General features: G+C 45.2%; 2 protein-coding genes and 1 non-coding gene across 3 annotated transcripts in view; all 3 read right to left on the minus strand.

Annotated features, from left to right (window-relative positions):
- RUSC2 (RUN and SH3 domain containing 2) overlaps positions 1-1,841 on the minus strand; it is a 72,463-nt gene extending 70,622 nt beyond the window's left edge. Inside the window, exon 1 of the mRNA XM_035016372.1 lies at positions 1,545-1,841. The gene's annotated coding sequence lies outside the window, so the exon portion shown is untranslated. The remainder of the gene's footprint in view (positions 1-1,544) is intronic.
- Positions 1,842-11,647: 9,806 nt separating this feature from the next.
- The window catches only part of LOC118017981 (phospholipid-transporting ATPase FetA-like), a 118,723-nt gene continuing 107,023 nt past the window's right edge, over positions 11,648-23,347 (minus strand). Inside the window, exons 20-26 of the mRNA XM_035016383.1 lie at positions 21,864-21,975; positions 20,378-20,483; positions 19,890-20,037; positions 14,430-14,675; positions 14,107-14,245; positions 12,914-13,044; positions 11,648-12,817 (exon numbers count right to left, since the gene is read on the minus strand). Coding sequence (XP_034872274.1) covers positions 12,626-12,817; positions 12,914-13,044; positions 14,107-14,245; positions 14,430-14,675; positions 19,890-20,037; positions 20,378-20,483; positions 21,864-21,975 — 1,074 coding nt within the window. The 3' untranslated portion in view covers positions 11,648-12,625. The remainder of the gene's footprint in view (positions 12,818-12,913; positions 13,045-14,106; positions 14,246-14,429; positions 14,676-19,889; positions 20,038-20,377; positions 20,484-21,863; positions 21,976-23,347) is intronic.
- LOC118018280 lies at positions 20,739-20,845 on the minus strand. Its single transcript, XR_004681358.1, has one exon. It is a non-coding gene; the product is annotated as a U6 spliceosomal RNA (small nuclear RNA).

Here is a 23,347-nt window from a genome sequence, read left to right on the forward strand (position 1 = left end):
TCAGGAATCTGAGGTCTCTGAACCCTGTCTCACCTTCAGGAATCTGAATCTGCGTTCAGGTTACCCTCCTAAGAATCAACAAAAACAGGTTTCAGTCTGTTCTTTGAGAATGCCACCTGTAAAAGGCTCACATTCTCATTTACTACTGACACTGTTCACACAGTGGTAATCCCTGTCTGACTCTGGTCTACTGAGATATAAATGGCCCAATACGGCCTGATCATATTACAGCAGTATTTATGAATCTTTGCTATCTATCACACTAGGCCTGCCTGGGATGTCTACCACTCCAGTCTCTGAAGGGCGTGGGTGGGGGTATCTAGGAGCTAAAGGGTAAAATCAATGAGGACTTTGATTCCTCAACCTGTCCTGAAACACCAGCTGACTGGCTACACTGAGTCAGCTTTAAAGGCTGTGGCTCACCTCCAGAATTCTTCCCCAGAGGGAGTAGTTAGTCTCTAGGGCAAGAGGAGCAGGTCACTTGGGCAAAGCTCTTTCAAAATTATCTGGGCAGCCTCTAAGGCACTTACCAATAAGAATTTCTGCAGCACCCAGCCCTGATTTTTTTTTGTAAACAGAACATTAGCAGAAAACAGCTGATACATAGAAGGTCCTACCTGAATGAAATTAGATGCATGAATTGAAAGACTGAATATATTCAGTTTTAGGCTCGCCATGAGCATCACAAGTAACCCCCCAGATACTCTTCCCTTCCTCCCCCCTTCATGTAACTAGAGACACCTTTCCCACCAAAGCACTCTGCCTCACACCTTCTACATTGGGCTCATTCACTCATTTATCCACCCACCAAATATTTACTGGGTGCAAACATGTGTCAGGTACTGTGCTCTGGCGCTGGGGATACAAATGAATAGTGTATGGTCTTTGCCTCCAGGACAGTCCCCTGTGTCTGCTGGGCCAGCCTGGCAGTCCCAAGCCAGCCCTGGGCACGGGATCACCATGCCCTTCGCAGCAGGTAAATGTAGCGGCGGGGGACTGGCAAAATGTCCGGCAAAACGTGTTCCTAAGGTTAACAGTGAGAGAAAGATCCTATCCTGGCTCAGGCAGATACCAACTTGGAAACCAGGGGCCAAAGGGGCGGAGGGCACCGAGGACCTGGCTGGCACTGGCTGTGCGGAGGCCCCCGCCACGGTCCCGGGGCTGGGTGCTCGGCGGCTGCGCTCCCCCAGGGCCGGCACAGGAGATGTGGGTACAACGATGACAGCTGGGCGCGAGTCAGTCGAGGGGTGTCACCGAAGGGACAGTTTGAGGAGACGGTTGGGGTGGATCTGAGGTGACGCCCAAAGGGATGTTTGGTCCGTGGTGCTTGAGGGTTCAGCGGATGGTAGAGCTGAAGGGTCAGGAGGAGGACAGGATGAGGTCGGTCCAGAGGGTGGGAGCGGACGGGGAGGGTGGGGATGAAGGGTCACGGACTGGGCTGAGGGGGAGGGCGGGGGCACGGAGGGCTTTCTCCTAAGGGATCATGTGGAACGTGAGAGCAATGGGTCTTCCGGACCCCGCCAACCCCGAAGAGGCGTCCCTACCTCGTTTCTCGCCTCAGCGTGATCTTACGGTGCCGGCGGCGAGGGTGCCGGCGGCGGCGTCTCGCGCCCTCCTGGGGTCGCGTTGCAGCTGGGACAGGCCGGCGCCCCCTCCCTCTCCGGCCGGTTGGTAATGTCCGGTCCCCCCTGCAGCCGCGGCGCCGATGGTCCAATCTGGGTTGCCCTCTTGCCGCCCCTCCGGACGGCGCGTTGGTTCGGTCCTCTGGGCCGGCGGTGCTTGCCCAGCTCCCCCGCTTCTCGCTGCGATGGGTGCAGCGAGTCACGCGCAGTGCTTTCCCGCGAGGGGAGCGGCGAAGCTTCGGCCGCGGCCCCGCCTTCTGCGGCCCCTGCCCCGCCCCTTTGGGGTGGTGCGCCGCAAGCGCGGCTCGGGTCCCGGGAAGCTAGGGGCCCGTGGGCGCGGGCCTAATGGCTTCGAAGATAGGTGTGTTAGTGCACCCACCTTCTCCTAAAGCAGCAGTTCTCAACCCTGACACCCCAGCAGAACCTCTTAGGGAAAACAAACTCAAAACAGAGTAACAAACCCAAGGCTTGACCTCAGCAGAGACGGACTGAATCAGGATCTCTGGGATGGGAGTGTAGTGGTCGTTGGGTGGCGCCCAGGCTTTGATATTTTTAAAAGTACCCCACGCATAGCCAGGGTTAAGAAGCCCTGGTAAAACCTGGAACTGACAAGGATTCTGTCTTTTAACCAAAACTTTAGTCAGGCTCTTCTGGGTTCTCTGCTGGACTTGGCCTGACCTTGGGCTTCCCTGCAGAATCCAGTTTGAGCAAGAATCCTAAGTCCGTTTAGTGAGAATCCCCCACCTTTGGTATCTGACCACCCTCCATTTCTTACCACCCTGGCCTGCCTTTAGCAAGAATTCTGTTGAGACCCTCTTCGCAATTGCTATCTGTGTCTGAATGTTTGTGTCTCTCAGAAATGCACACATGGAAATACTCCCAAAGGTGATGATATTAGTGGGTGGGTGGAGACTTGGAGAAGTGATTGCATCTTGAGGCTGGAGCCCACATGAATATTGAATTAGTGCTCTTACAGAAGAGATCTCTCAGAGGTCCCTGTCAAATCCTCCACGTTGAGGTTCTAAGGGGAAGTCTGCTGTCCAGAAGGGAGCCCGCACCCAACCATGCTGGTGAAGCGGAAGAGCTAGGTTCTTGTCTCACGGAGTCTGAAGAATGAATCTCGTGGACAACGGAGAGTAAAACAATAGAAGTTTATTAAGTGAAGATACAGAACACGCGGGCAAGAGGGAGAGGGGTCCTGACAGGGTTGCCAATGAGGGCCTTTAGGGCTGGTCTTTTCTAGAAAGCTAACCAGGGAACTTAAATCCTTTTAACATACCTACTGATATCACCATTGAGCAAGGACTAGTGATAACACCTTCAATGGCTTACTTCCTTTTTAGGATCCGGTTATTCTTTGTTGGCCACAGGTGATTATCATAAAAAAGACATCCACCCTGCATGCAGGGGTGGTTTGGTCTGGTTTGTTCCCTTATCTCTGGTTTTCCCACACCTGGACATTTTTGGGATTTCTGTGAGCCTGATCACAGAGCCCCCTGTCGGTCTCTTCCTGCCTAGCCCCTACTGTCCCTTACTGGCACTCTGATCTTGGATTTCCAGAACTGTGAGAAATAAATTTCTGTTGTTTATGAGCTGGTATTTCATTATAGCTGCCTGTGAAGACTCAAGACTGCAATTTTAAATCCACTGACGCCTACTGTGCTCCTTGGCTATAAATCCCTGATGAGGGAGCAGAAGGCTAGCTGGAGACAAAGCACAAGCTGACACCCTGCAACCTCCCCCCACCACCCCACTCCTGGGTGGGACATGTGTGACATTCTTCCAGGGATCTCCCAACTAAATGTTAATACCTTGCTAGAGGGGAAAACAACCTTAACTTGACAGTGGCAAGACCCCTGGTATCTTGTACGTATCTTGTAGCATACGAAAGTTCTTTTGAAATCTCCCTTTTCCTTACTTCCCCCAACTTCTGAGTTTATAATCAGCCACTCCTCAAGACCCCAGGGCAGCAGCTCTTTTTGCCCACGAATCCTGTCCTGTGCTTTAATAAACCACCATTTTGCACCAAAGACATCTCAAGAATTCTTTCTTGTTCGTCGGCTCCGCACCTCACCCCACTGAACCTCACCTATATTCCAAAACCTCATCAATCCCCACTGTCCTTGTTGGTGTTTGAGTTGAGCTCAATCTCTCCCCCAACTGTAAGACCCCATTGAAATGGGTCCCATACCTATTGTGATGCCCCTTAAGGTCTGTTACCATCTTTAACAAGTGTCATGAAAATTTTTTTCTTTAAGAGAACTCATGCTCTTCTTTTCGTGGCAGGCAGGATGTATGTGGGACATTGGGAATTCTGCTGTCTCCTTCCACCCAAAGTGGGCGGAGGGCAGGCTGTCATTCAGCAAATAGTTCACTGGTTTCCATGCTCCATGAAAGAGTTAGAGACTGAGACCCTACCACTCACAGAGTTGTTAGGTCAAAGTCAAGGAAGCAGATAAATGTCGTACTGTATAATGCCTCCTCAGGCTTCACAGAAGTGGTATGAACTGAGTTTTGAAGAATGAGTGGGAGATAAAGTGTTTGGGGGAATCAGCACATGCAAAAGAACAGAGGGGCAAAATAGCTAATATGATTGAAGTGTGGGGTACCATGGAGAGAGCACAGCAGAGATGGTCTGGCATGTGATGAAGAGCCTCCTATGATATACTAAAGAGTTGGGGCTCATCCTGTAAGCAGTGGAGAGACACTGAAGGGCTTATGCAGTGGGAGGACTGACAAATCACATTTGAATTTTAGAAATAAAATTCTGGGTGGTGGAGAGGGCTAGGACTAACAGTAGGGAGACTAATGAAAAGCTGTATGCTTGTACAGTTAAGTGGTCTAGGGTAGGGACTTAACGTAAACTCGGCCAGTTAGAATCCCTTCCCTAAGAATTTGGAACTGGGGGAAAACTACACCCTTACTCATGGCTGGACTTACATTGGAAATTTGAGAGCTGTGATCATCTTTTACTTGCCAAATGGCTTAAGTAGCAAAGAAAACCAGTTTGCTGATAAGGATCAATCTGTTGCAAAGAGAGAAGCCAAGTCTAGACACAAAGAGACAACTCCCCAGGTTCTTGGGTGACCTTCCAGCAGTGGGTTCCTCTTCTGAGGTTCAGCCTGATTCCTCCCTTGGGTTCACAGCACATCTTTCTATCCTTTCATATAGTCTCATTTTTGTCTTTAGTAAGCATAGGTTATTATTTCCCGTTATTTGTGTTAAGGAATAATTTTTAAAAAGGTAAAATCATGAGTCTTATACAAACATAAAATAAACACATATTAAAACTCACTAATTAGTGAGGGAGCCAGTAAGATACTGGTAAGAAACTGGTTCAGATGAGGATTTGACTTTCATAAAATGTATATTTGCTACCAGACAAAATTAACTTGCATCATCAGGAACAGGAATCATTTGCATTGTCATGGGCAGAAACATTTTGCATTATTACCAGTACTCAAACAGACTTGCACTTTAGAAATCTCACTCTAGGATGGGAAAGAGCCCAGTTAGGAGACTCTGTGGTAATTATGATGAGAAGTGAGAAGCTCTAAATTAGAGCAGAGACTGAGGGGTTAGAAAAGAGGAGATACATTTAGGATATAGAATTGATAGGACTTAAAATAGAGGCCCCACGGGCGCCTGGGTGGCTCAGATGGTTGGGCGACTGCCTTCGGCTCAGGTCATGATCCTGGAGTCCTGGAATCGAGTCCCGCATTGGGCTCCCTGCTCGGCAGGGAGCCTGCTTCTCCCTCTGACCCTCCCCCTTCTCATGTGCTCTCTGTCTCTCTCATTCTCTCTGTCTCAAATAAATAAATAAAATCTTAAAAAAAAAAATAGAGGCCCCACTTCCTGAAACTATGTGACTTTTAGCTACTGTCCTCATCACTGACTTAGTTTCTAAGAGTTCTAATTTTAATTTCTGGAGAGACAGAAGCTATAGTGAGTTATATCTCCACTGTTGGCCAATTGTGTCTGGGGTAGTAGAGTCAACTGGCACCAAACATGACCACCTAAATTCACCCCTTCGTCAGGAGCTGTGTGGGAAGAGTCAGTAATCTATGAATTTAGTACCCTGATTATCAGAGAAGAAGCCACTGAGTAAATCCATAGGATCATTTATTTTATTTTATTTTACTTTTTTAATTATTTTTTTTAAAGATTTTATTTATTTATTTGAGAGACGGAGAATGAGAGACAGAGAGCATGAGAGGGGGTAGGGTCAGAGGGAGAAGCAGGCTCCCCGCTGAGCAGGGAGCCCGATGCAGGACTCGATCCCGGGACTCCAGGATCATGACCTGAGCCGAAGGCAGTCGCTTAACCAACTGAGCCACCCACGCGCCCTCCATAGGATCATTTAATAAACCAGGTTTGCATCTTTGGTAGCCAAGCCATGAAGTCCTTTGATTCTACCTTCAAAATATATCCTCTATTCATCCACTTATTTCTCCATTGCTTCTATCCTAGTCCAAGACACCACCATGCCATGCCTAGACAACTCTAATTTCCTCCTAGTCTTCCTGATGTCACTTTTGCACCCCTATTGTCCATAGAATGGCCTGAGCAATCTTTCAAACTGGCTTTAAAGCCCTCCACTGTTTTCCATCATATCAATCTAAATGCCCTTCTCTTTGCTCACGATGTTTTTTCATACACACAAAGCTTGCTCCTATCTTAGGGACTTTTAACTAGCTATTTACTCTGCCTACAAGGCCTTTCCATCAGGTTTTTGCAAGGCTAGATCCTTCTAGTCATTTAGGTCTCATTTCACATGCTACTTTCCTCACAGAAAGGGCTTTTCTGACTACTAACTATAAAGTAGCTCCCCCTTCCTCTTCACAGTCCCTCACTGTTAAAGTATCTTCATAACACTTATTATCTGTATGATCTTGTTCATTATTGTCTCTCCTACAAGAATGTAAGATCCATGATAGTAGAAGCCTTTTTGATTTTTGGCTTTCACTGTATCTCCACATCTACAACAGTGCCCAGATCATGGTAGATGCTCAATAAATATTTGTTGGGGCGCCTGGGTGGCTCAGTTGTTAAGCGTCTGCCTTTGGCTCAGGTCATGATCCCAGGGTCCTGGAATCTAGCCCTGCATCAGGCTCCTGCTCAGCAGAGAGCCTGCTTCTCCCTCTCCCACTCCCCCTGCTTGTGTTCCCTCTCTGTCAAATAAATAAATAAATAAATAAATAAATAAATAAATAAATAAATAAATAAAGTCTTAGGAAAAAAACATTTGTTGTATGTATGGATGAATGTGATGGAGCTAGAGAGAGAGAGAGAGAAACTGGAACCTTGAAAGAATGGGATTTGTGGGATAGGGATGACTATAAAACCATTTTATTTTGTCTTCCACTCTTTAAACCTACTCCATGAGACTTTATACTTCATGAATTTTCTGGTCATTTTTAGGTAGCAACCAGTACTTACCAATTTGTTTTACTTTAATAATTAAAATGTCCAGATGATGAAATATTTTTTTAAACTTCAAACTTTAAAATTACGGTTTTTCCTATCTCTGAGCTTGGCCCTACTATAGGTGCCCATGTTTAGTGGGAAAAGGGGGTGAGGCTTAGTAGATGTCTATCTTTTCTCCCTTCCCCCACTTGCTAACCTTCTTTCTTTAGAGGTTGAGCAGGGTAGAAGGGGAAGAGATGAGGAAGGTTTTTTCCTTGACTAATACTACCACAAACTAGTTTTAGTGTTTGGCAGGTATCTAAATCTGACTCTTTCTCAAGGAGCTCTTTTGTAGGTTCTTCAGAGGTTCCTTCTCTACTGGTGGAGGTATTTCTCCTATGCCTAGTTACTTTTTTTTTTTTTTTTAAGATTTTATTTATTTGACAGAGGAAACACAAGCAGAGGGAGAGAGATGGAGAAGCAGGCTCCCTGCTGAGGAGGGAGGCCGATGGGGGACTCGATCCCAGGACCCTGGGATCATGACCTGGGCCGAAGGCAGCTGCTTAACCAACTGAGCCACCCAGGCGTCCCTATGCTTAGTTACTTTAATGTTGGTGAATTCAGCTCTAGTTGGTCACTTACGACTCCTTTAGAAATCTCTAAGAATTAGGGGTGCCTGGGTGGCTCAATCGGTTGAGCGTCAGAGTCTTGATTTCTTCTCAGGTCATGACCTCAGGATCATGGGATCATTGGGCTCCACGCTCAGGGGGGTTAGTCTTCTTCTCTCCCTCTCCCTCTGCCCATCTCCCTGCTTGCACGAGTCTCTCTAAAATAAATACATGAGGGCGCCTGGGTGGCTCAGTTGGTTAAGCGACTGCCTTCGGCTCAGGTCATGATCCTGGAGTCCCGGGATCGAGTCCCCCATCGAGCTCCCTGCTCAGCAGGGGGTCTGCTTCTCCCTCTGACCTTCTTCCCTCTTGTGCTGTCTCTCACTCTCTCTCTCAAATAAATAAAATCTTAAAAAATAATAATAATAAAATAAAATAAAATAAATACATGAATCTTTAAAAAAAATCTCTAAGAATAAAAAAAAAACTTACTGAAGTATAATTTATACACAATAAAATTCAGAGATACTAACTGTACAGTTTGATGAGTTTTGACAAATATATACACCCATGTAAATACTTCCAAAATCAAGATATAGAAAATTTACCTCATGCCTCTTCACAGGCAGTCAATCCCACCTTCAGGCAACCTTTTATCTAATCAGAAATCTCTAAGCATTTGACAGAGGATCTATTGCTTCCTTCTGCTGTGATCTCCTCAACTTTTCAGATGGTCTCTCTGACAGGATAAAGAAACCCTAACTAGGTGTGTTACACGGCCCATATATGGTCTATGGGGAGTTCCCATGCATCCTTTTGTCCTGAAAAACAATGGGAGTGTAGGCCAATCTCACCACAACCACCTCTTCTAGTTCTGCCATAAAAGGGATAGCTAATTGTTCTCCTGCTTTTTAGTTTTCCAGGTATGAGTTAGGTATGCATTCTCTGTATCCTCCAAACACATTTATCATATCAGCCTCTCCAAATAATTTCCTTAAAACTCTCTCAATTTGAACTGAACAGCAGGTGGGACTCAAAGCCCACTAGCGGGCGCCTGGGTGGCTCAGTTGTTAAGCGTCTGCCTTTGGCTCAGGTCATGATCCCAGGGTCCTGGGATCGAGCCCCACATCGGGCTCCCTGCTCAGCCGGAAGCCTGCTTCTCCCTCTCCCACTCCCCCTGCTTGTGTTCCCTCTCTCGCTGTGTCTCTCTCTGTCAAATAAATAAATAAAATCTTAAAAAAAAAAAAAAACCAAAAAACTTCCTTAAAAAAAAAAAAAAAGCCCACTAGCAATTCTCTCCAAAGATCCGTTATCAATGTCTGAATTTCTGGCCCTTTTCTCCAGGTGGGTGAGGTGATTTAAAGTTGCATACTTGATTTTACACTCCCTTTTTTCAAGTCTTGTGTGGTCATCTCACCCCTCAGTTTGGAATGTGGCATGTGCTGTCTTGGATCCTCAGCAGAGATAGAGACTCATATCTCCCAAGATGTACATAAACCACTAGGAGAGGATGCTGATTGTTCAGGAGCTTTGGGGGGTACCATAGGTCCAAATTATTTTCTTACAAATGCCTTATAAGGGAGACCATGAGTGGCCATGTTTCATAAAAACAGACCCCGAAAGTATAACTGAGCATTAGATACCAAAGGATAAGATTCATTTTGAAAGGACGGGGTAAGAGGCAAGTTTAGGACAAATGAAAAGTAGTAGATTATATTAATTTACTCATTCACTGAAAAACATTAATAATCTAAGTGCTAGTACTTAATACAATAATGGAACAAAATTCTTCTCCTCAAGGAGATCACCATGGCCTAGTAGAGAAGACAGAGAAGTAAATCACAACTAAAATAGGCATGTGAGTGATAATACATTCAAATCTTGGGAACTGAAAATAAGAGAAATGTACAGGTGGTCTAATATAAGGAAGGTCTGGTGCAAGGAAGAGGCACCCAACTCAGAATAGGAGGTTGGGTGTCAGTGAAGGCTCCCAGAGGAATTGACCAAAGCTGAGAGTGAAGAGCAGTTAGACATTCACTAGACAAAGGAGGGAAGTTTATTCTAAGAGGAGAGAATACAAAGAGCCTAAGCATAGAGGCTTCTGAAGACAATGGAATCTTTGAGGAATTACAAATAGGTTGATATGGCAGAAATGAGAACATACAATGCAGAAAGTGGTGATAAAGCTGGAGAGGTAGGTAGCACCCAGGTAGAAAAGCTACAATGAGTCATTAAAGGATTTTAAACTGGCAAATGACATGATCTGATTTGTATTTGGAAAGGTCATTCTCTGTGGTATGGATGAAGGATTGGAAAGAAGCAGAGTCAGAGGCAGGGAGACCAAAGAGGCAGACGTTGCCATAATCTAGACAAGAAATGATGAAAGCAGTGGGACTGGGGACGAATAGTAAGGGACAGATTTCAAGACATTACTAAGATAGAGTATATGTAACTTGGTAAGGAATGGACTGGATAAGAAGGAAAGGGAGGAGTCCAGAAAGACTTCCAGGTTTCTGGTTTGAGCTAGTGGGTGGTGATGCTGTTCAGGAAAGAAGAAAACCAGGCAGGGAAGCAGATATGCTTTCATTTGTTCATTCATTCAACAGACATTTACTAAAGTCCTATTATATGCTGTGAATAGACAAGTATATCAATGGAATCAAGTATATTCCAATGCCCTGTGATTAAGTGTCACTGAGAGAGTTATGCACAGGGAAGCAAGTAAATAAATAGGACAGGTATATAAGTCACACTGAGGAATTAGGGGAAGCTCTTGGAAGAGACTGCCTAATCTGATCTTTCAAAAAAAAAAAAAATCGAGGGGAAATTCACATAAATACAATTTACCATTTTAAAGTATACAATTCAGTGGCATTTAGTACATTCATAATGTTTTTCAACCATCACCTCTATCTAGTTCCAACTATTCTGAGTTTTGAAGGGTGCCTAGGAGTTTGCTAGATGTAGAAAGGGGTGAGGGAAAACATTGTAGGATATAAGAGGGAAAACATTGTAGGATATAAACATAACATGTTTGATGACATGAAGACCAGAAGTGGCATGGCTGGAGTGAATACAGATAGGGCAGTAGTGGAAGGCAAGGCTAGAGAGGGTCCAATAATAAGATGTCCAAATTTTAAGTTTATATAGAAGGCATGGAAAGCCACTAAAGAGTGCAAAGCTGGGGTTTGACATGATCAATTCTGCTATTTATAAAGATTACTCTGGAAGTAGTATTGGTGATGCTTTAGATAGGGGAAAACGAGGAATGTGAGTTGGGAGATTTTACGCAGTAATTCAGATAAGAAATGATCAAAGTCTGAACAAGAGTAGTAATAATGGAGGGAACCAAAAACAAGAAATAATAAAGAGGGGCGCCTGGGTGGCTCAGTCGTTGAGCGTCTGCCTTCGGCTCAGGTCATGATCCCAGCTCCTGAGATCGAGTCCCGCATCGGGCTCCCTGCTCTGTGGGAAGCCTGCTTCTCCCTCTCCCACTCCCCCTGCTTGTGTTCCTGCTCTCGCTATCTCTCGCTCTGTCAAATTAATAAATAAAATCTTAAAAAAAAAAAAAAAAGAAATAATAAAGAGGCAGAGTTTACATTACTTGATGACCTACTAGACATCAAACTCGAGGAAGAGTATAGGATGATTTCCATCACTGCCTTGGGTGACTGGGATGATGGTGACAGCATCCTGTGTGAAGTTTTGGGGGGAAATGATTAATACAGGTTGGTGGATTGAGTATGAATTTCCTAGGATTGAACTAAATGAAGGATTTCAAAATCAGTTTAATAAATGGATCTGGTTCTAAGAAAGATCTAAGAGAGTTTAGAATCTTTTTTCTGTTGGTAAATGAAGTCATGCATTTGGATGAAGTCACTCAGGAAAATCATACTAAGAAAGATAAGTAGAGAACCTAGTACTAATCTTTGGGAACCAATATTTAAGGTGTGTAAAGGGGATAAAGCTATATGGTTAAAGGATGTGGTCATACTGAGGCCAAGATAGAGTTTAGCAACAAAGGGCAGAAAAGTGCAATGGAGCTGAAGAAGAAGAGAAAGAGGGTGGGGAGGGCAGTGGGGATCTGTGGGCCAACAATACTGCTTGGACGTTATTGTCACTGGGATCCAACAGATCATACACATCTCTCCACTCCAAAATAAGCAATTTATTATTCCATAAACTTCTCAAAAACAACTTCCCGAGTACATACAATTTCTTCTCAAAGTAATTTTATGGAATGAAGACAAATGTTCATCAATTGTGGCTTATACCCCCTCAAGAAAAGATTTTTAAACATCCCCGGCAGTCTCCCTCTCCCAGTTCTGAAGCCTGAAAAGGTGTCAGTTCTTGGGTAAAAGGGGTCAACGAGAGGGGAAGAAGGCAAAATCTTGAGCTGTCTTATCAAGGCAGGAACCAGCTTTCTCTTTTTTTTGTTGTTCCAGAAACTCTCCTTCAGCTTTTTATGACCAATTTTTCATAGCTGCCTCCTTCTTTTGAGACACAGGGCCAGCAAAAGACTTACCCTGAATCCCCCAGATAAACCTGAGAAGGGTGTCTGGGTGGGATATGTTTGTGTGGGGCCGTGGCAAGGTTTATGGTTGCTCTGGGTGTGGGAAATAGGGCCCAAAGTAAGATTCTTAGGTCATATTTTTTTTTTTCTCTTTCCCACATTGCCCCTCTTCACTCACCACTTCCATATTTGCTTGTCTGGATTAAAACTTGGAAGGGTTGGTGGAAGGGAGGCCTGACGTCACTTTTTCTTGAAATGCTGCAACTCTGACAGATATCTGGAGGCTCTTTCTTTACCTTTCCTTGCCTTACCTGGGCATAGCCTTCTAGGGAAGGAAGAGGCTGAGCCCCTGGAGTGAGCGCAGAAGGGCAGGTTTATGTTAGTTTCCCCGGGGCTCTAAATCCATCCTTATTCAGTTGTGTAATACAAGGGAGGAAGAGCAATGACTGATTCCTTTGGGGTTTCCCTAAGGGCCTCTACTTTTTAAAAGGAAAGCTGTTTTTCTTGAATACCCTGTCCTTCATTGTTTTCCCTGAAGTGATGAGGGCCCCAAAGCCCTGTTTGTGGGAGAATGCATAGGCAGAACGACGAGCACTTGTGTGTTTCAGTTTGGTCCGGGTAGGGGGTGGCAGTGGAGGTCTCGTGCAAAGATGAATTCTGTCCATAATCTATAGTCAGAGCATGGGGGACAGGGTTTTTATCCACAGAGGCAAAGGCAAAGAGGGCCATGAATTATATCTGGGTAGATTCCTTGTTCCACTCACCTTGTCCACGTTGACAGGCCAGAATAGTGGCTTGAGAAATTGGTACCCAATCACAGGCAAAATACAGAGGACCACGCTGAGGATAATAATCAGCCACATTTGTGGCAGGTTCAGAGTGTTTCTGGCCACACCTGTAAACAATGAGGTGGGAGAGGGCGGCTGAACCAGAGCCTAGAGGAAGGGGACAGTCATCTAGAACTTAGATACCTCTCCATTCCAAAGAAGGAAATTATTGGTTTGGAGACCATTAAGTTTCCTAATAATATAAATGCAGGGGCACCTGGGTGGCTCAGGTGGTTGAGCGTCTGCCTTTGGCTCAGGTCCTGATCCCAGGGTCCTGGGATCGAGCCCCACATTGGGCTCCTGGATCAGTGGGGAGCCTGCTTCTCCCTCTCCCTTGTCTTGCCCCCTGCTTATGCTCTCTCTCTATTTCTGTGTCTCAAATGAATAAATCAAATCTTAAAAAAAAAAAAAATGCGGAAGAATTACAGTGAGGTCCTTTGTACCGCTAAAGTCACAGGGAATTCACATGCCTTTAAAGGCTGGGCTGGGCAGGAGAGTGTGGGTAGGTTATAGGAATCCTGGAACATTGGCCTGGACACAAAAATGGGATACAGGGTTTTGGAGGGGAAAAATGAGTGACTTGATGAGAGGTGAGAGGCAGCTACATCTATTATCTATCCTCTCTGTATTTTGTTCCCATCAAAGTAGAATGAAAGGTAGGGAAATTAATATGGGAGACAATAAGGCAGTATGCCACAGTAGAAAGGATACTAGACTGGGAACCAGGAGAGCTAGATTTTTTAATTTTTATTTTAATTTTTATTTTTTTAAAGATTTTATTTATTTATTTGAGAGAGAATGAGGGAGAGCACATGAGAGAGGGGAGGGTCAGAGGGAGAAGGAGACTCCCTGCCGAGCAGGAAGCCCGACGCGGGACTCGATCCAGGGACTCCAGGATCATGACCTGAGCCGAAGGCAGTCGCTTAACCAGCTGAGCCACCCAGGCACCCCCCTAGTTAGATTTTGAGTCCTTTTAGGGCAGAGACCATGTCTTATTCCTATCTATATTCACAGAGCCTAGTACATAGTAATAACTGCTTAGTGAACATTTATTAAACAAATGTACTTGGTTCACACTTCCCAACCCTATCCCCACCTCCTTGCCACACACTGGGTGGGCATAGCCTTACCTAGGAATTGGAAGACGTTGGGGAACGTTAGGCACAAGCCATCACTGTACAGGAAGATTAAGATGCAAAAGTAGAAACCCAGGCTACCCCAGGTGAAGATGTGGCTTATCACCGTCCAGTAGGTTGTATCCAGGGCAATCTGAAAAGCACTCTTTTATGTGCAATACTCTACAACCTCGGACATATCAGCCACCTCCCTTCTCCAGTCCGCAGTGGAGAATGATCCCTTCCCACTTTCTCTCCCACCTTCTTTCCCTTTCTTCCAGACAGGCTCCCCACCCAATCCTCCCCCCCAACCCCTCCCCCCGCACCCCCAGCCACACCTGCGTTGTGACCACGCACAGCAAGGCAGTCTGAACTATCAGGGAGAAGGACTGGTAGTCGGAGATCTCTTTCCCATCACTGCGCACTGAGTTGTGAACGGTCCTCATAGGGATAAAGAACAGCACGAAGGAACTATAGATCCCACGCACTAAACACTTCACAAATTCCTTCTTGTTGAAATAGAGGTTGTGCTGGCCTGGATCATACAGCTCTGGGAAGCGTAGACTCCATGTTTCATTCACATCCTGGAAGTACCAGAGGGTAAGGAGGAAGGCTCAGGGTCTCTCCATAGAAGGTCCCATCTCCATCAGAGTAGAAGTTTCTCTCCTCACTGTATCTGCTGACAGGCTGCCTAGGAGCTTCCTCATGGATTACTTGAGAAGTAGAACCAGAGAACAGAGCACTGACCACAGACCCTTCCTGAAGTCCTATACTCTAGGCAAGGGATCTAGGTAGTGGAAGAAAGCTAGGAGAAGGTCAAGGTGATGGTAAGGACCTGGAAGCAGTTAGGATAGGGGAGATGGGGGGTAATTAGGGTTGGAGGTAGCTGGAAGGGAGGATGGGAGCTTGGGATGGGGGGCAGTTGGTACATGAGTCCCCAGTTTTAAGTGTTCCTTTAGTTGAATATTTTTTTGTGTCAAAAGCCAATAAAAGGAGAGGGGGAAGCCAATGGGGACCAGCTAGTCACATGGAGGTTTCCATGTTCTGTGATGCTCTTCCCATTCCCATAGCTACCGGTGAACTCAGGTGACAGGATTCTCTATGTGAGTGCCACTGGATCATCTTCATCTCCTAAATCTGAAACTTTGGATAACAAAGCTTGGGGCTTGTTTTTGAGAGGTTGTGGATCCCTAGAATTAGCCCGTTGAAGCTTCATAGGACACAACTCATCTCTCTTGTTGCTCTGTGGCTAGCAGCTACCTTGTGGAGAATTTTACTTCCTACCCTGATGGAGACCAGGAACCATGATCCCATGATGTCTTCTTTCAGCTGCTTTTCTATTTATTGTCCCCAAGACTAGAGGTTGGGATAGAAGAGGAGGGAGAGGTATGGTACTAGGATCCCCAATGCCCAGGAAATTTCTGACAGGGACAGATGATATCCCATAGGCTGACCTCCTATGACTCAAAATATTATACCCACATTCTCATGCTTGGCATTCAGGACTCTCAACGAGGCCACCCTGCATTGGATTATTATCTCTGTATGGGTCTCTCCTTTCTTGAAGCGCCTTGCTTTACCTGGTCTTTCTCCAATAACTCTATTTCCTTTCCTTTTACCTTTTATACACATTCAATTTACTATAAAGCACAATTTCTATGTTTCTCTCTACAAAAATAAAATTGACACAGGAAAACTTGGATTTCTAAAACTGATGATTATTCTCTGTAGAGGAAGATTCTTTACTTTATCCATGATACCTCTCCAGGTGATGAGCTCCCTTCCTTGTTCTAGACATTATTCCATTTACAACTGACTTAGTAGAACTCAGGTCTTGTCCTCCCCACTCTTGGGAATACTCCTCAAGGGCCCAGGGGCTTTAGCCCTGACTAAGAGGCTTGCTGCTGGTCTTACCTGGTCAAACAGACTCAAGCCCAGGACAGGGAGGGAGGTGTAGACCAGGTTGTAGAAAGTGATAAACCAGGTATCATAAACAGTCTAGGAGAATACCAAGGAGATTTCTTAGATTCCTCTCTTTTCTAAAGTCCCAGCTCTACCTCCCAGGTTCAAGAGAGGCCCTTCTGGCCCCCACCTACCCATCACTACACTAACCTAGGGCAGGATTTGGATTTCAGAAATCTGACAGAGAAGGCTGACCCCCATCTCTATTTGGTCCTACTCTAGTTAGAACCCTGGGTCCCAGGCTGGGGCAAGGCCACATCAAGCTTGTTTGTGGCCAACCCTACAAGGTTGATTTGGACCAACCCTACCATGACCTGCACTGCCCATCCTTGCACAGAAAAGATCCAGAGTGCCTGCTAGGGAATGCTAGCTGTACCCCTGCACTCTCAGGCGTGTAAGCCTCTGGGTTCTTTTATCTGGGATTTATGGCATTCAGTAGCTTCTATAACACTGGACATTTTCTAACATTGGTAAGTAGAATAGACTCAATGACCCTTTCCTAGCTGGGTGCTCCATCCTGGGGCCCACAGAGGGCTCCTTTACTAGCCACAAGGGGTCAGCAAAACACACACATATGCATACACCTCTCACAAACTAAAATGGCTTTGTTAACACACTGGGGGTATATAAGTCTACTACTTTCCGCTGAACAGTCTGTTTCCCCCAGAGCCCAAGGCAACAAAAGTAGTAGGTATTTCCCAATATAATCATTCCTGAGGTTGTTTTTCTTGGGAATCTGAGAACCCTGAAAAACTTCTCATAGGAAAAGGGATTCCTCGTAGAACATCAAAATCCAGGTGCCACTTTTTCCCGCTACTGTCGGGGAGATTTCATACTCAAATGTGGAATTAATTCATTAGAGCAACAACAGTGTATGTTTGGGCAGGGAGAAGGGGTGTTGGGGTGGGGAAGTAGAAGTAAGGGAAACTGTGTCTGAAGTATGGCTACAGGTAAACACCATAGCTAGCCTGTCTGGCAAAACTCAGAGGCCCCTTGAGGCTTAGCCTGCTCCATAAAAATTGTTTTGGATGCTAAAAAAACCTCCCAGGTCCAAGCATTTCCCCATATTATTTATGTTTGGAAACTAGGTCTCCATGTCAGGTAAAAAGTGAAAATATCTTATGGGAGAGTTTTGGAGGTAGGAATCAAGTTCAAGTCAGAGCCAAGGCAGAAAAGTTAGGGTTTGGAAATCTAAGGTTAAATGTAAGGTTAGGAGATGGGATCAGCATGGGTGAGGACCTTTATGCTTAACCGACTGAGCAACCCAGGTGCCCCATGTGAGGAGCTTTATGGATGGATGGCAATATGTCATACACTGGTCTCTAGAAAAGAAAAAGGGTCTGAGATGGCTGAAGTGGGGGTGAGTAAAGAAGACCCAGCTGACCAGAGTGCGGAATACCACCTGATCTCCTACCTGTGCAGAGAACCCACTGAAGAAGGCATACCAGAAGTGCACCAGGGTGAAGGCAAAGTTTTTGTAAAAGAAGTAGCTGAGAAACTTGCACATGCGATTATAGGACCAGCGGCCATGGACCAAGAGTAGACGCTGAAGATAGTGGAACTGGGAGAAGGCGTAGTCACTGTTGAGCATGGCCTGCATTCCCTCCTGGCCGCTGATGCCAACCCCAATGTGGGCAGCTGCAAAGAAATCCCAGAAGCTTCTCAACCACAGAGCTTGTCTGCTGGGCTCCCAGCCTGGGAAGTGTCAAAGAAAGGCTGAGATCATGCTATACAAACCCCTTAGTTTACATTGGGAAACACTGCCCAGCTCAAAATGGCATACACTTAGTGGAGCCTTTTCTCTTTAGTGGATTGCCCTTTTCCTTAGCAGATTGTCAGAAAACAGCTCCTTCATCTGCACTGTTTTTTGGATGCTGCCACTCTGGAATGCCTGTCACGGCTAGGACTAGAAGGCTATCCTGGATGGTCTTTGTACCTGCTAGAGCCATCTAGGCTCTTCCCTGCTCTCTAGATGCTGAGGTAAAAATTTCTTGTTATCTTTTGAAGTCACTTAGATCAATTAAAGATGCAGGATGGATGTCAATCTAACATAATATTTAATTACCGAAGTTCATCTAAAGAGCTAAAATCCAACTGTTAGGAGGAAATAAGTGATGCACATACTTTGTTAGTGAGAAGCAAGTTCTTCAAGAGGCCTAACCTGACTTTTTCTGGATAAAACAAGGATTATACTTGATGGAAAGTAAGACCGAAGTTCCTAAATGTTTTAATTAGTCTGTTGTAGTATACGGTAAATCCATTGATCTTCTGGTATATACCTATTGCAATGCTTAATGGAATAGTTGAAACCTCTAAGGCCCTAAAAACCAGAGAAGTTCTAGAAAGTGAGGAAAAGAGCAAGAACACTTTCTACTATTAAAGCCGAGGGTAGAATGTCTGCTAGTGTTTCCTGGATGGGGAGAGAGGTTGGACTACAGGACCTCTAGATGTTGTCCATATTTCATAGAACCACAAGCTGCTGGAAGCTAACAACATTCAGCTGAAATTAAAACTAGTTTCAGCCATTTGCTTCTATTGGCCCAAAGCATTAGTAAGTCGGCTATTCTCCTCCAGCCAGGGGAGTCAGGGCAAGTTCTCATGAACACTGCCTCAGGGGAGAAGAGATCCTTACATTGTGCCTCACAGCTAATTCCTTGGTTGAGCAGTCCTGTCTTCTGCCTAACATTGCTCAGGCATACAGTCTTCAAAAAAGGAACAGACTATGACTCTTGCCCAGGGGTTTTTTATGTAGGCTTTGATACCATCTTGGAAAGATGGTATGGTAGTTGCATGGCCTGTTCTGTGAATATATGCATATGTTCTTATTCCCATAAGAATAAGGCATATTTGTGTGTGTGTGTGTTAAGTGCATGAAGTTGAATTGTGTGTCTGCATAGGGACTGATGTATACAGGTGTAAATAAGTGGGAATGCAGGTATAGAGGAGCATGAATGAGGTTGTAAAACATTATAAATGTACAATACATATGATATGCAGGAGTGTGAACCACCAACACAGTGCCACCCAGGTTGGTTTTTGCCCATGGAGGAAGGAAAGGGCAAGCCTTTGGTTGGAGGTTACTGTCCCCCATCCCTCACATGCCTTTGATCATGCTGACGTCATTGGCCCCATCCCCGATGGCCAGTGTCACCACCTTCTTGTACCTCTTCACCAGCTCTACCACTTGGGCCTTCTGAAGGGGTGTCATTCGGCAGCAGATTACCCCCTTGCACATGCACGCTGTTCGCAGCAGTTCCAACTCCAGGTTCCCTTCTAGAGCATAGGCCTGCAGTACCAGGACACACCCACATTTCAGGTTGCCCAAAAAGGCTCTCAGGACAGGATCTTCCTAGGCCCTTCCCCATATCCATACTCTCCTGTACTATATAGGTCAGGCAGTGGCTCCCAGGTGCTCCACTCCCAAGGGAGGCTAAGTCCCCAAGTCTGTGCTAGGCATCCTCATATCTGATCCAGCCTCCAATGGGAAACTGGTCAGCCTCTCTCACTGGGTCAAATAAGTTAACTGGGCTATAACGCCAAGTGACTTTTTAGAGGACCTGGTTCTGTTTGCTTTCCCTCTTCCCCTAACTGATAGGCCACATCAGTAGTGAAGAATTTGGATAAGGAAGGAACATGCCCTTGGCTTCTCTTTCCTCGTTATTCCTGCCTAGAGAAAGGTAGGGAGAAGTGTCTGTCAGGAAAGGGCACCAGAAGAGAGGGGAAAAAGGTGACTCATGAAATAGACAAGGGGTCTTAAAATTTCCCTGAATCGGGCTGGACCTAGGAAAAAAATTCCTTGGGAGAAAAGAATAGAGTTATAGCTCTGTGTTGCCCACCAGACTGTAGCCATTGATGATCAAGCCATAGTTGCCATTGGGCACCTCCTCAGGCACTCTGAAGGGCATATGGGGCTTCGTGGTGAGGTAAATGTTTACTGGGTCTGATTCCAGTAGAGACTCAGGTTTCATCTTGACCCTTGCTGACCTGAAAGCCAAGAGTAGTAGTTAATGTCTGACTGAAAGCCCCAGAGCTTAGGAAAGTAAAAATGTCCCAGAATGAAAGTGGGCAAGGTAGACACAGAGCCTCTACAAAGCCCCAGCCAGCATCTCAAACTCGGCTGCCTCCTGAGAAATGCCATTGTCTCAGGTCCCTGACCGTCCACACACCACACTTCTTCAACTCCTTGAGCCCTAAAGATTCTTCACAAAATTATCTCAAATATTTTAGGTTTTTTTGTTTTCCCCTTCTGCATGTCTTCTTTGTTCCTTCTGACAGTGTGGGGGTCATACTAAATGAAGAGCTGTGGCAGTTCTCCCATCTGTACCTGAGTTCTTGCCGAACAGTCTCATCATTCTTGCCTTCCACGATGAACATCCCATCCATTTCATCCTCAAATATGTTGCAGGCATAGGCAATGTTTACAGCAGTCTCTGCAGGGAAGGGGGAACACTGGCCACATTTTGGCTGGGACAGGGTCTTTACAAAAGTGCATACATACATAGGCACTAAGGGTGGGCGGCAGAGCCCATTTGTCCACACTGGCCATGGATGCAGTCAAAGTATGTTTTTCATGAGTCAGTGGAGACCATATTCAAACACACAGGAACGGTCAGCCTAGTACAGACTTGTGAGTTACTTATCAATAACTAGGATCATTCTGGCTTCGTCTTTTTTTTCTTTCATTTTTTAACATGGAACACTTCACGAATTTGCATGGCATCCTTGTGCAGGGGCCATGCTAACCTTCTGCGTATCATTCCAATTTTAGTATATGTGCCGCTGAAGCCCGCACCATTCTGCTGTAGCCTTCCAACAGGGCCTTCCCCTATTTCCTAAAACAACTCCACTCTGTATCCACTTCTCCAAACAGTCAGCATGTATTTCCCTGTGCCTGCTTTTATGCCAGATTTTATGGGGGACTGGGATATGTTTTGGTTATGGTCTTTTCTTTACATCAAGAACTCTGGAATTTGGACTGAATTCATACTAAGGAAAAAAATTTACAAAAATTAAATCCTGAACCCTCACTGCAAGTGGTACCAAAATTCAGAGGAGAGATTGCATAGAAAGTCATAGAAACTTTCTTGGGAGAAGACTCTGAAGGATGAGTAAGACTCGTTTAGGGGAAGGCAAAAACATTTCAAAGGGGTAAACAACCCAAACAGAGGCCCTAGAGTAGGAACTGGATTGTTTGGGACACTAAAGATAACGGTCACATATGTAGGTAGCAACAGATTATCAAGAACTCAGACAGTGGAGTCTGACTTTACCACATAAAGTGTCTGAAGGTTTCTGAGCAGAGGAATAACATATAAAAGTAGTATATTTTAGTAAGATTAAGCTGATGGTTGTAAGTAGGCTATACGGAAATCAATAAGGACAAGAGACAGCGATCAGAAGTTTTTGCAGAAGTACAATCAACGGGACAAAGGTTGAACTAGGGTGGTGGCATAGTCAAGGGCATCTTCAGAAGACTTGGTGGGACATGGTGAGATATGAATCTTTGGGACAACAGAGAGGGTATAGTCAAAGGTAATTCCAAAGTTTTTAGCTTGTGGGTTCCTGGATGACAGGGGTCATGTCTGATTGAATCATCTCTGTGTCCCCACTGCCTAATACAGAATCCAGCATAAAGTATACTCTTAGAAAACTGTGTACAAGACTAGGAGTGAAGGTGTCCTGTAAGGACTTGACCTGGATTATAAGGTATTTGTCAAATAAATGGCTAAGGAAAAAAGAAGATGCAAAATAAAAGAAATGGCTAAGGTGGACAGAGAAGAGGACTGGTCAAGTGAGGAGCTCCCCCTTACCTTGCTTATCTCCAGTTAAGACCCACATCTTAATTTTGGCTTTGTTCAGGGTGGTGATTGTCTCAGGTACACCATCCTGCAGCTTGTCTTCTATGGCTGTGGCCCCTAACAGCTTTGAACAGAGAGAGCAGTGAGTGAGGAACAGGGGAATGTCACAGCATTTAGTGCTACCCAGCAACTCAATGGGCACCTCATCATCCTCTTTAGCAAGCTGGCTCTGTCCTGACATGAGGATCCAAATGGTATAAAATTCAGCACCCTCTGCCTCTCAACAGATGCAGGTTTTCAACCACATAAATCAAATTTAGACACAGAATGTTAGGGATCAAAGAGGGAAAAGACTTGCCCAAGTCATACATGAAGCTGTGTGCCACTTCTAAACCATCTGTTTCTCAACATACTTTCACTGCTCTTTTGCTTCACAGCACACTTCCTGGCTTTCCAGTGCTGACCATAGGGATGGGCACCAGGACTCAGTCTGAGGAACTGACAGATGGACAAACAATTGGCTGATTTCTGCTAGGCCTCCAGAAGGACAGACTAGAAATACTAACCACAGAACTGATGATGGAAGGACATGTGTGACCTTTGGAATCTCTGTTTTCCCATTTGGTATCAGCAATGTCTCTTTTAATAGCAGAGCCAGCCTGTGTCAGTCTCATCAAAAACTTTGGGGTCATTCTTAACTTCTCTTTCTCTCATATCCTATAATCTAATATATTAGCAAATTCTGTTGGCTCTACCTTTAAAAAATGTACAGAATTTGACGACTCCTCACCACTTCCACTACTTCTATCTGGTCCAAGCCATCATCATGTCTCACCTGCACTATTACAACTATCTTCTAATTTGTCTCCCTGGGTCTGTCCTTGCTCCCCTATAGTATAATCTCAACACAGCAGCCAAAGTGATTGTTTTAAAAGCCATCACATCAGGGTGCCTGGGTGGCCCAGTCAGTTGGGCGTCTGACTCTTGATTTTGGCTCAGGTCGTGATCACAGGGTCCTGGGATCGAGCCCCACATCTGGCTTTGCACTCAGAGCAGAGTCCGCTTGTCCTTCTCCCTCTGCTCCTCCCCTACTCGCACTCTCTCTCTCTCTCAAATAAATAAATAATAAACAAACAAACAAGTAAGTCTTTTTTAAAAGAGCTATCACATCACTTCTTTGGTTGAATTCTTCAATGGCTTTCCATATCTCATTGTAAGTACTTATACTGGCTTATGAGGGCACTCTACTACTTCTCTGTCTCATGTCCTTTTATTCTCTCCTCCTCACTTACACTGTATCAGCCACACTAGCTGACTTGCTGTTCAACTAACAAGTTAGGCCTACTCCTGTTTCAGGGCTTCCACTCATGCCATTCCCTCTGTCTGGAAAGTTAATTCCCCAGAGCTCTGTTTGGCTTGCCACCTTCTTCAGGTTTCTGCTCAGACTAAGTGAAGACTAAGTACCCTATATAAAATAGTAACTATACTCTGGCCTC

The sequence above is a fragment of the Mirounga leonina genome, unplaced genomic scaffold (assembly GCF_011800145.1).
Source record: "Mirounga leonina isolate KUSES-001 unplaced genomic scaffold, KU_Mleo_1.0 Mir_170, whole genome shotgun sequence".
NCBI lineage: Eukaryota > Metazoa > Chordata > Mammalia > Carnivora > Phocidae > Mirounga > Mirounga leonina.